The sequence below is a fragment of the Gadus macrocephalus genome, chromosome 2 (genome assembly GCF_031168955.1).
Source record: "Gadus macrocephalus chromosome 2, ASM3116895v1".
Taxonomy (NCBI): domain Eukaryota; kingdom Metazoa; phylum Chordata; class Actinopteri; order Gadiformes; family Gadidae; genus Gadus; species Gadus macrocephalus.
Genome location: NC_082383.1, coordinates 16,470,403 through 16,483,710, shown reverse-complemented (window position 1 = coordinate 16,483,710; position 13,308 = coordinate 16,470,403). Strand labels below are relative to the sequence as shown.

At 42.1% G+C, this 13,308-nt stretch overlaps 1 protein-coding gene across 1 annotated transcript; it reads right to left on the bottom strand.

The window, feature by feature from the left end:
• Positions 1-4,528: 4,528 nt before the first annotated feature.
• LOC132451216 (coiled-coil domain-containing protein 106-like) lies at positions 4,529-8,350 on the bottom strand. Its single transcript, XM_060043576.1, has 3 exons — positions 7,199-8,350; positions 6,784-6,963; positions 4,529-5,394 (listed from the first exon to the last, which is right to left on the bottom strand). The coding sequence occupies exons 1-3, from the start codon at positions 7,302-7,304 to the stop codon at positions 5,087-5,089; spliced, it is 594 nt and encodes a 197-aa protein (XP_059899559.1). The 5' UTR covers positions 7,305-8,350; the 3' UTR covers positions 4,529-5,086.
• Positions 8,351-13,308: the final 4,958 nt, after the last annotated feature.

Below are 13,308 nucleotides of genomic sequence, written 5' to 3'. Positions count from 1 at the left end.
CACACTTGAGTTGTTTTTAGTACTCGTCGTTAACGATCATTCTTGGTACTGGTTGAGAGGTGAAGCCCTCCACTATCGGTCTCTGTATAGATCGGGCCAAAATAGTATATTAACGAGAGTTATCTTTCACTTCTCCGCTGAGGCCGGCACGGTCTGTGTTCCTAAGCAGTAGCACCATAGCGGACGTTCGGAGTGCATACTATCTTATCTGCCGATCCGCTAAATGCCACCCAAGACTGCATGCTTCATTTTACATTCAAGTCTGTTGGTATTTTGTTATTAAAGACGATGAATTATTAAGGTAAAAGACCCCCTGACCCCCTACACACGTGAAGTCCCCACCGCCCCCCCTCCAGGCCCCCTACACACGAGTACCCCCCCCCACCCTTGGTCCCAGTCTTCACAGGTCCGGTCGTCAGACCCCCCCCCCCCCATCCTTTTGTCCACAGGTCCGGTCGTCAGATCCCCCCCTCCCCACCCTTTGTCCCTGCAAACATTCTCTTCCCCTACCCTTCCTTATTCATATTGCTTAAAGAAGGCCACTCGCCTCTCTATTGTTAGTTAAATTGAAGTTCTTGTCTTATTGTTCTTTCTTCCCCTTGCCCCCTCCCACCCTCACACCTAGCCATGTGTTGGAACCAGGATATCAATTTAGCCTTTGCAACCCAAGCAGTGATGGATGCCTGGCATTCATCATTTTACTTCTGTGCATTGATCTTAATATTCTCTCTCTCTCTCTCTTCAGGAAATAGCAGTATATGCAGTAACGAATGCCTAACACTCAGACATTATGTTTTTCAAGGTTGCTGGGCCCTTCTGTCTGTTTTCATGCGTTTTGTGTATCAAAACAGGAGTGCAATAGACACGGGTTGTGTCATGCACATTGATAGGGAACCAGGCTGGTTCAAATAGACATGGGGTTCAACTGCTAGAATAATATGTCTAATTAATAAATGGTGCACATGGTTTTAAACGGTGCCCAAGGAGGGAGTTAGCTCAACTGCTGTAGACACAATTACAATACGTTTTTTGCGAATATTAAAGGTACATGGGTTAAATTCTACTATAATCAGCTACTACATACGAATAAACTGAATAACACTGCGTGAGGTGTTCAAAGGTCAACTATTGCTTCCATTGGAGAGATTGCAATAGATATAATATCGTACCACCAATATGCATGCAATATCTTGTATTCAACAATTAGGAAAGCCGGATTCCAGAACCGAAAGAAGTCCTACAAAAGGACACCAACCCAGGGGTCTTGCATCAAACCAGATCCCTGTACGACAGTTACACGGTGATCTTAAGATAGGAATAATTATCTAAACTCCGCATCATGAACGGTTAGCCTTTAAAGTTGTCCATAGCATGCATACCGCTCGTCCACAGAAGTCCGGGGATTATCCAGGCCTGGGGATTCTTATTAGGAGAATTCTGGGATAACCTGCCTCATAGGAGAGCAGAAGAGTCCCCCCCAATAGAGGATCCTGAGGACAAGCGGTAGAAATGCATAGTTCAACAGACCTGACGAGGTCCAAAATACCAAAATAAGAAAGAATAAAATATATATTTCATTCCAAACTATGAAAATAACAATATAAAAAAAAAAGAAGTATTTTTTCACGTGGTTGATAATGGTTAATAATTGGCAATATTTACAATCAAATTACATAAATAGATTAAAATGTAATCCATAATTCATCCTAATTTTGATTAACAATATACGTGTTACGTTTTTTCATTACACGCCAAGACAGTGGATACTCGATTATTACAATATACCACAACCTGTTTAATGGTCAACCAAAACGTACAGCCGTACGTAACCCCGACTGTCCCCAACTGACAACGTTCCGGTAACAACAGAAGTATGATGCCTAATATTGAAATGCAGATTTTTAATATTAAGATATTTTGATAATGTTCAAATTTACGTTTTGTATGTTTGTATTTTCCCATGTGGTCTTGTCACCCTGTTATTCTGCAGGGTCGTTCAAAATCCATTGAGGTTAGTGGAAGTCAGTTCTCACTCTGTTCCTTTGTTGTCCTGTGTTGGTTTGGGCCCGTTATCCTTGATCCCCAGAGAAGCGCAGAGACGCAAGTGATAAGGAACGGCCAACCCCATATTTATGACATCTTAAGGAATGATGACTTAGATGACCATATGGTTAACAAAGGCTTTTGGTTTGTTGTGAGGCAGCTGTCCTCAGCAACACTTCTGAAGGTGTAAGAACTCCTGGCCACTCAGCGGACCTTTCTGCGGACCCTTTAGAAAATGAAGGGCTCCGCAGGAAGAAATCCCATCTGAGGTCTCAAATTGTTGAATAATATGCTTATTTTTAGGTCTGTTGATGCATGTTATGATTAATCTTCGTTCGTGCTTTTCTTAAGAATGTGTATATAGAGATAAAAATAAAATGAAAATAAAAATCTGTAAAAATATAAAATGAAAACAAATGGTGGATTCATATACCATGTGTGAATGTCCTCTTGTGTGTGTCAGAGCCACCAAAATAATGGAGGTTACTCGACTGTTGCATACACGAGGGGATATTGAAAGCATACCACATATAAAACTAAGATAATTAGAAAATGGTTCATTATAATTAACTTGCAATAACATTTGCTTCACCCAATAACTTCTGAATTTTTCTTTTAGGTTCAGTTTTTGTTTTGTTTTAGAATATCACCCTATATTTAATGCCCAGATGTGCATAATTCGGATGACTCTTATTCTACCTAGTTTAGACAGTTTTAATTGCCCTGGCTCAAGATTCCCCCATAGACTTGGTGTAAGACGTTGGATTGTGGCGCTCCTTGGGAGCCTCCGAGCCACGCGTTAATCGACTAATCGTTCCTGCAGTGTTCTGAGGTGGTGACGGTGGAGCTCAATGGGAGGCTCCGGGAGAATTCACAATCACGGGCTCCTTCGGGGAGAATTCAAGTGGGTCAGGATTAAAAGGTTGAATTAATGTATCGATTTGATGTTGACCAACAAAAAACTAGATAATTATAATAATAAATACTGTTCATGTAATGGTATAGTTGGGTCTGGGACCTGCGTAGCTAAAAAAACTGTTTTGGAAATAGTAATGGACGTGTCCAGGACATGTATAACAATAAATAAGTAAAGATAAAACTGCGTTTTACTTTACTTCACTTTGCTAAGACATATGCACGTTTGATGTGGTATGCAAAAGGCAGAGAATAAGGCGTATACATACACGTTTGATGTGGTATGCAATGTACACAGGAGTGAATCAAGTGTGGACAACATCAAATGCGAACAATACGTAGAATAAATTAAGATTAGGTCATCCAATATACATAGTTAGTGTAGGACAATCGGGTAGTATAATGAAGGTAACTGTTGGAACCAGATACGGTTACAAAGAAGTGATATTGAACATACAAAATTTGGTAACACTTTACTTGAAGGTACCGTCATAAGAGTGACATGACATTGTCATAAGAGTGACATGACACAGTCATAAAAATGTCATAAACATTATGTCAATGTCATTAAACGTTTATGACTGTTGTCATTAAGTGTCATTCGATTTGGTAATGACAAGTTGACATTATTTTGGTTGTCTTCATTATGACAACTTGACATTAATCAAGGTGACATAACCAGAATTTGTCTTTGTCATGACAACTTGACATTAAATTTGTTTGCGATGTCCTTATTATGACAACGTGACATTATTCAAAGTGACATTACTAGAAAATGTCTTTGTCATGACAACTTGACATTACATTTGTTTGAGATGTCCTTATTATGACAACGTGACATTATTCAAAGTGACATTACTAGAAAATGTCTCTGTCACGACAACCTGACATTAACGAAATATGCATCTATTTTTGTGTTTAGGGCAAGTTGACAATGATAATTATAATTAGCTGTGCAAGGTTAAAGACCAATTCTAGCACTTGGTCATTGATGTTTGACAGAATACCAAAAACTGACTGTCATGACATCATTATGACAATGTAATGACAAAATTCTTTGACCTAAAGTAAAGTGGTAGCATTTTGATCTGACATTAACATATCATGAAGGATAAACTGACTGTCATGACATCATTATGACAATGTAATGACAAAATTCTTTGACCTAAAGTAAAGTGGTAGCATTTTGATCTGTCATTAACATATCATGAAGGATAAACTGACTGTCATGACATCATTATGACAATGTAATGAAGAAATTCTTTGACCTAAAGTAAAGTGGTAGCATTTTGATCTGTCATTAACATATCATGAAGGATAAACTGACTGTCATGACATCATTATGACAATGTAATGAAGAAATTCTTTGACCTAAAGTAAAGTGGTAGCATTTTGATCTGTCATTAACATATCATAAAGGATAAACTGACTGTTATGACATCATTATAACAATGTTTTTATTATAACATCATTGCCAATTTTATTTTCTCATGAACATATGAACTGGCTGTCATCATCATTATCACGACACAAGGTCACAAAATTATACTATACACGTTACAATGTGCTTAGAAACCTCTGCTCAACACTCATGTCATGATTACTGACCATGAACATGTTGCATGTATTTCCCTTACCATTTTTACTCGAACTAATGGGTAAAAGCTGCTTTTGATCACCCTTACAGAATGCTTTGCTGCTCCTGACCAGTAGCTATCAACAATATCAAACTTAACTCAAAATCTAGAGGTCTAATGACTCAAATCAAACTTAACCAGCTATTGCTGGCATACATTGTGACTTCTGGGCCTGTAATAACTGCAACATTGCTACAAAACAAGCAAACACAAATACTGGAAAAAGTTTCTTAACAAAATATGAACAACAATAAAAACTATTGACTAATTGGCTTTATGCACAGCTCCAAGACTTCCTGAAATAAGCCAGCTCGTTTATTTCATGTCTTACATTATTGGACCAACTGATTAATCCAGGTGTGCCTGACCATTGTTGTGAGGTCAGACACACCTGGATTAATCAGTTGGTCCAATAATGTAAGACATGAAATAAACGAGCTGGCTTATTTCAGGAAGTCGTGGAGCTGTGCATAAAGCCAATTGTCTAATGATTAGGTCATTTTGTAAGTGATCGGCAGTAGTTCACCTGCATTTTTTTTGTGCGTCAGTGTGCTCGCCATTTCTGCTGTTATGGCTTCCCTGCACCTCTCTGTGAAGGTGGAGATTTTGTCATGGCTATCTTTACTCAAACCCTCAAATATGTCTGGGAAAATGATGTGGACCTCAGCGATTGGGGCGGTCCTTGCTATGGTGTTCCGGTCCACCCCCAAATGCTCAAAGGCTCGCTTCATGGATCCAGTTTTTTTGAAGCTCTTGAGAGCCCTCATGTAGCGCCGCACCACGCCATCGATGGTTGTCACTTGGAAGAGAAGATGACAAAATTTGAATTAGTTATGATTGATTTCCTTAAAGGAGAAGTTTGGTGTTAGACCTAAGCCCCATTGTTCAAGCTCATCACATGTGGTCCATAGGAAAAAGAAGAAAATTTATTTGAATACTATTATTTATTCATATTTATTAATTTGAATACTATTCAAATAGTCAACTATTCAACGATTCGATTCGGAGAAGTCTGATTCGACTGAACCTCGTCAAATAGTCGCAAAATGTGGTTGTGGAAAAAAAAAAAGGATTCTGAATATATAGGGGTGCTCCCTGCTGCAGTGCTGAACATCTGATTTTACACAGAATTTATGTTTTCTTATATTATAATGAGACTGAAGTATTTGTTTATTCGGGTGTTTAAACTCTTTTTTTCTGTAGCAGAAAGAAATGCAAATGAGATCATGAATCAATAAACATCATGAATCAACGATTAGTCGACTGAGGGCAAAATCTGACAAATCAGACTCGACTATGAAAATCTTTAGTCGAGGACAACCTTTGGTGCAACATACACGGAGTTATGGTCAGGCAGCTAAAGCTGACCTAATGGAGAGAATGGCCTTAAGTTTCAGTTTTATGCTATATGCTCCATGAAGTAAGCTTTAGCTGTAACTTGATTTATGTAGTGCCAAATGTTCTTGTTCTTTTTTACTACTACTTGGTACACAGACACCTCAAACAAGAGGATAATGTTGATGAACAATTAGGTCAGGTTTCAGCTACAGTTGTGCAGGGGTGGAAAGAGTCATAAAAAATCTACTCAAGTAAAAGTACAGTCACCTAGATGAAATTTTACTCAAGTAAAAGTAAAAGTACTGGTGTAAAAATCTACTCAAGTAAAAGTAAAAAGTAGCTAATTTAAAATGTACTCAGAGTAAAAGTTACTTAGTTCATTTTTTTTTAGCTCCTCGTGGCACAATCTTTTCGATTCTGACCTTCTGACACTGCAGTTGCCCAGAGTCATTCGAACATTCATTCAGTTCCACAGGGATAAAAAAATAAAATAAAGATAAAAATAGATAGCTTAAAAATCTCTCCCTCACTCCCTCACACACACTTGCTTCTTTAGTGTATTTCCTGTCTGCTCCCAAGGAGGGGGGGGGGGTATTTTGGTGTAGATGGAGCTGAACGAATTTTTTACTTTGTAGCTGAAGCTATTTAAAATGTAACTAAGTAAATTTCTTCCAACAATATTTACTCAAGTTATTGTACACAAAAAACTACTCTATTACAGTAACTAGAGTAAATGTAACTCATTACTTTTCACCCCTGCAGTTGTGTTACCCCCATAGATTCTTTGAGTGAAAAATGAATGGGATTCCTCTTTAAGAGCAAAACCTGTTAAGCCAATAGCTCCACTTACTCCTTGAGCGACTGTGTGGCTCTAAGGTTTTCATTGGCTTCTTGGTCTTCCTCTTCTTCTTCTTCTCCTTTACCTTAACCTCTTCTTCCTCTGAGAAGAATGACTCATCAGAGGATGAGGCTGAGGGTGTTTCAGAGGAGGTAGAGATGACTTCTTTCTTTGCACTCTTGTGAGAAGGACCTGTGGAAATTAACATGTCGAGAGACTATAGAGTAAGCAAAGTAAATAATATACTGTTTGTGTGTGGGTGTATATGACATACTGTATACACACACACACACACACACACACACACACACACACACACACACACACACACATAATATATACATATATATTATATGTATATATGCATTTACTGTATGCTATGGTCTTTGAAGTGTGTGTGTGTGGTGGGGGGTTAATGGAATTGTACCTGGCTTCTCGTCAAATCTACTAAGCAGAAAATCTTTGTCCTTTTTGAGATCGATGTTAGCCTCTTCCAGGTGCTTCACCCGCTCCTCCAGGCGTTGTATTTTCATCTTAGCCAATTTGTTCTCCTCTTTCAATTTTGTGATTAATGATGCTCCCGTTGGTGACACTGCATAATTTGAGAGAAAATAAATGTTAAAATAAACAGAAAAAGTTTAGAAAGCCTTTCCTAAACATGGTTAAATAATAGAGGTTATAGGTTGAATATGGATAATCTTTATTAAAAGCCATATTATTTTAAAAATACCTACAGAGCATTTAGAGGGATGCAGAATAAAACTATTGCTTTTCCATTAAAAAAATAGATTTACTCTGAATTCATTATTTGAAAAAGATTTACTGGGTTCGACAATAACTTTCTGTTGTCGCCATTTTGGCTCACTTCTCCGCTGTTTTCCTGAGCCTGCTCCTGGTCGCTTGCTTTCAAAGAAGCCTTTTTAATAATCAATCGGTGGATTGATGGATTATCACATGTTACAATGTCTGTATTTGTGTAGTGAAAAGAGAGATAGACACGCACATCGGTCAGTGTATGTTTCGTTAGTTTGATTTTTTCTTCAAACCGAACTGTCCGAAAACTATTGAATCCGTAATCCGTGTATCATTCATTCATTCTATTTTCGATTGGAAATCAAAAATCCAAAAACTAAAAAGTGACAGCTTATTTTGTTTTTTGTTTTTGAATCCAACACAAAAAACAAAAAAATGTCTGGTTTTTCATATTTCAGATCAAGAATACGAAATGAAAAAACAGGCAGCAGGACTGAATTTGATTTTAATATTTAATTGGTCGGGTTTACGTGACCCGGAAGTTTGGCGATATCAAAGAGATGCAGTCCCAAACATCAATAGTGACAGCGACCATCCGTGGAGCTGGAGGGTAAACCATCAGTTCAGCGACAAGACCGGACACTATACACTCTTTATTACTGTACAGAGTAGACAGTATGATTTGCTTGTTAAAAAAAACCTCACTGTAGCCTATATTCGTGCAGGAGCAGAGACACAGCCATTGCGCATGCAGGGGAATGAACGGACATTCATGCCCGGTGTACGGAGATATTCCTCCTGCACGACGGGGCACGGGGATGTACACCAGGCATGAACGGCGTTCATTCCCCTGCAACGGCTGTGTCTCCGCTCCTGCACGGATATAGGCTAAAGTAATTACTTTGCATACTATTTTTTGCTTGATTTAGTTGTTAACGTTTGAGTAAGGACTTAGAATGGGTTTGGGGAAAGTGGGGTCGTCAGACCTTACAATACTTTTTTGTGGGGTCGCCAGACAAAAAGTTTAAGAACCACTGCTCTATGGTATTGTATGGATGCCCACTACCCAACATCAAGGCATCAGCCCACAATCCGCATCGGAGGCTGGGGTGTACATCAAACAGAGCTGACGACCTGACTGTTACCACACACCTTCACCCCCGTCTCTAAGGCCACGCATATCCCTAACACACACACACACCCCCACACATACACACAATACATACTCACACCTCCCTGCACTAATCACACACACAGTGCTTATACAGACCCGCACCCCAGTGATCCCTACAGCATCAACACAGGCATTATACACGTCATGCCTGTGTATACAAGTTATGGTTTTATGGCGTGTGGTTTATGGTTTTATTGCCCATCATAAACCCCCCCCCCGCCTCCCTGCACCCCCCCTCCCCAACCGGAAGTGGCTGTAAATAGGAACCAGCCCAGAGGGGGAGTAATATTAACTACTTGCGGGGGCGCGTGTGTGCTCTGTTTAAACACACGCAAACTAAACACGTAACGCATAATACAATCAATGGCAATGTCTATTACCGCGGGGACACATGCATATTAGGATAGCATACAATACTGATAAGAAACAATGTTTATAATGTATTGCGTATATCATTAAATAGAACCACAGTTACCGCATATCATATGTTATATCATATACGTTTTCTTTGCCGAAATTTATTTGAGGACTCAGTATTTCTGAAGTTGTGGAAGAAAACCCCTTATTCCATGTGTGAATTAGGCCATATTATTTGGCAATAAACTGAGCCATTTGCAGTTTGAAATTCATGTGCATCTGTCTCATCGGAGACTGCAGACGCGCTGTCAAAATATCAACTCGTCCGATTCAAATGCGCTCATGGCTCTTAAAGGGGATGGGAGCTGGCACTCTCATTGGTTTGTTGGACGTTACGCCCAAACCACACCTACGGGTAACTAGGCTGCTTCAGACCAACCCTTTTGACACTTGCGCCGCGACGCAAGTGTCATTTATCCGCCTGTAAAATAGCGATAGCGCCGTAGAACCGCCCACAAAGCTACTTGCGCTTTGCGCCTCCCACTTGCGTTTCAGACCGTTAAAATTGTCAGGGTGTGTGTGTTTCCCTGTGTTTCCCTCCTGTGTTGATTACTGTTCCCTCCCCTAATGTGTCTCAGCTGTTCCTCGTTGTGTTTGTTATTTAAGCCCTCGTCTTTCCTTTGTTCCTTGTGCTGTCATTGTGGTTGTCCGTGGTTGTTTGTGGTTGTTAGTCCTGTCGTCTCCCGAGTTCCCTGTCGTCTCCCGAGTTCCGAGTTGTCTCCCGAGTTCCCTGATTCCTGTGCCTTAGCCTTTAGGCCTGAATAAAGTGCCTTTCCCTGAAACCGTCTGCGTCTGGGTCCTACCTGCCTGCCTGCACCCGCAGCTCTTTAACAGAATGACAGCACCAACATTGGACCCAGCGGACGATCAAGCTAGCCGTGAGTGGGAGGATTTATTTGAGTTCTTAGGGAAGGCAATAGATCCCTGGGAGAGTTTGGGGTACCACCCGGTTCCTCCTGGCACTCCAGCTCCCGCACTGACTCCGGTCCCCGAGCCCTGTCCGGTTCCTGAGCCCACTCCTCGCCTTCCAGAGGGGGACCGGCCTCTTCGCCTGCTTGAGGTGGTCCGCCCTCCGCTCCTGCCTGAGGGGGCCCGCCCCCTGCTCCTTCCAGAGGGGGACCGGCCTCCGCTCCTGCCTGAGGGGGCCCGCCCCCTGCTCCTTCCAGAGGGGGACCGGCCTCTGCTCCTGCCGGAGGGGGTCCGCCCTCCAGACCGTCCAGGGGAGGCACGCCCTCCGTTCCTGCCTGGCCTTCCACCAGAGGGGACCCGCCCTCTACCTGGCCTTCCTGAGGGGACCCGCCCTCTACCTCGCCTTCCTCTTGAGGGGACCCGCCCTCTACCTCGCCTTCGCCGGCCTCCTGAAGGGTTCCGCCTTCACCGCTGCCGGCCTTCTGAGGGGGTTCTTTGCCACTGCAGGTCTCCTGAGGGACTGAGCCCTCATCGTTCTTGCCGCCGGCCTCCTGAAGGGTTCCGCCTTCCCTCTGCCTCTGCTTGCCCGCCAGGCCGTCCGCCTGAGGCTCCCTGCCATGCCCTGGGGCAGTTTTCTGGCCGCCCGCCTGACGTCCCTCGGCTCTGCCCCAGTCCATTTATTTTTTTTGATTCCCTCCTCCTGGCGCCCCTCCACCCACCGGTTTTGGGTTTGACTTTCTTCATGGTTTTGCTTGTCGTGGGTCGCCTGGGAGTCGACCCTTAAGGGGGGGGGTACTGTCAGGGTGTGTGTGTTTCCCTCCTGTGTTGATTACTGTTCCCTCCCCAAATGTGTCTCAGCTGTTCCTCGTTGTGTTTGTTATTTAAGCCCTCGTCTTTCCTTTGTTCCTTGTGCTGTCATTGTGGTTGTCCGTGGTTGTTTGTGGTTGTTAGTCCTGTCGTCTCCCGAGTTCCCTGTCGTCTCCCGAGTTCCCTGTCGTCTCCCGAGTTCCCTGATTCCTGTGCCTTAGCCTTTAGGCCTGAATAAAGTGCCGTTTCCTGAAACCGTCTGCGTTTGGGTCCTACCTGCCTGCCTGCACCCTCAGCTCCTTAACAAAAATAGGGCCCTAAGTGTCTCGAGCACTCAAATAAAATAGACTGGCTACTGAGTCCAGCACAGCAATAACATCACTGTATTTATCCCGAGGGATAAAATATATGCGTATATATATATGCAAAAGAGTATTTATACCAGAGAGTGATAATAACTAAATTATAGGTCATCATGACTAGGTTACACCATACGGTTCTGCCATTGCACACTTCCTAGTGGCGAATTTAAATATTGGCGGTGCCTCTCTGCACGGAGCTCCTGGACCAGCGTCCATATCTACCCCTCACCACTGGATGTCGCCCTCTTTCGTTTGTGAGAAACAATTACGAGAATGGACGATGAGAGACTGGTCGTCGAGGTGGAAAAATATGTCGAATTGTATGACCAAAGTACCCGTCATTACAAAGACAACTCCAAAAAGGTCATTGCCTGGCGAGCCATAGCTCTGGAGATTGGATCTTCAGGTGAGAAATCAACAATGGTGGACCAAGTACCCAAACCATTAACCATAATGGGAAATAGACGAAATCAAGTCACATATAATCACACCATGTAGGTAGAAACCAGATTACTTGTAATATATATATTTTTATTTAAGGCAAGGCAACTTCATTCATATAGCACTTTTAATGCATGAAGCAGACTCAAAGTGCTTCACATAGAAACATTCTCATACAATAAAATAGATAAGTAAAAGAAAACACAGGCAAAGCTAAAAAATGCATTGTCATGTATTAACTGTCTCTCTGGTATCAGATCATGTATTAACTGTCTCTCTGGATTTAAGGAAAAATAACATTAAGTGTCTCGAGCACTCAAATAAAATACACTGGCTACTGAATCCAGCACAGCAATAACATCACTGTATTTATCCCGAGGGATAAAAAAAAAGTATATATATATATATATATATACAGGTCCTTCTCAAAAAATTAGCATATTGTGATAAAGTTAATTCTTTTCCATAATGTAATGATAAAAATTAAACTTTCATATATTTTAGATTCATTGCACACCAACTGAAATATTTCAGGTCTTTTATTGTTTTAATACTGATGATTTTGGCATACAGCTCATGAAAACCCAAAATTCCTATCTCAAAAAATTAGCATATCATGAAAAGGTTCTCTAAACGAGCTATCAACCTAATCATCTGAATCAACGAATTAACTCTAAACACCTGCAAAAGATTCCTGAGGCTTTTAAAAACTCCCAGCCTGGTTCATTACTCAAAACCGCAATCATGGGTAAGACTGCCGACCTGACTGCTGTCCAGAAGGCCATCATTGACACCCTCAAGCAAGAGGGTAAGACACAGAAAGAAATTTCTGAACGAATAGGCTGTTCCCAGAGTGCCGTATCAAGGCACCTCAGTGGGAAGTCTGTGGGAAGGAAAAAGTGTGGCAGAAAACGCTGCACGACGAGAAGAGGTGACCGGACCCTGAGGAAGATTGTGGAGAAGGGCCGATTCCAGACCTTGGGGGACCTGCGGAAGCAGTGGACTGAGTCTGGAGTAGAAACATCCAGAGCCACCGTGCACAGGCGTGTGCAGGAAATGGGCTACAGGTGCCGCATTCCCCAGGTCAAGCCACTTTTGAACCAGAAACAGCAGCAGAAGCGCCTGACCTGGGCTACAGAGAAGCAGCACTGGACTGTTGCTCAGTGGTCCAAAGTACTTTTTTCGGATGAAAGCAAATTTTGCATGTCATTCGGAAATCAAGGTGCCAGAGTCTGGAGGAAGACTGGGGAGAAGGAAATGCCAAAATGCCTGAAGTCCAGTGTCAAGTACCCACAGTCAGTGATGGTCTGGGGTGCCATGTCAGCTGCTGGTGTTGGTCCACTGTGTTTTATCAAGGGCAGGGTCAATGCAGCTAGCTACCAGGAGATTTTGGAGCACTTCATGCTTCCATCTGCTGAAAAGCTTTATGGAGATGAAGATTTAATTTTTCAGCACGACCTGGCACCTGCTCACAGTGCCAAAACCATTGATAAATGGTTTACTGACCATGGTATTACTGTGCTCAATTGGCCTGCCAACTCTCCTGACCTGAACCCCATAGAGAATCTGTGGGATATTGTGAAGAGAAAGTTGAGAGACGCAAGACCCAACACTCTGGATGAGCTTAAGGCCGCTATCGAAGCATCCTGGGCCTCCATAAGACCTCAGCAGTGC

Excerpts from the sequence above, each read along its gene's own strand:
- LOC132451216 (XM_060043576.1), bottom strand. The coding sequence starts at position 7,304 with ATGAAAATACAACGCCTGGAGGAGCGGGTGAAGCACCTGGAAGAGGCT. Across the intron at positions 6,964-7,198 it reads TAGATTTGACGAGAAGCCAG|GTCCTTCTCACAAGAGTGCA; the intron begins GTACAATTCCAT and ends TAATTTCCACAG. Across the intron at positions 5,395-6,783 it reads GCCACACAGTCGCTCAAGGA|TGACAACCATCGATGGCGTG; the intron begins GTAAGTGGAGCT and ends TTCTCTTCCAAG.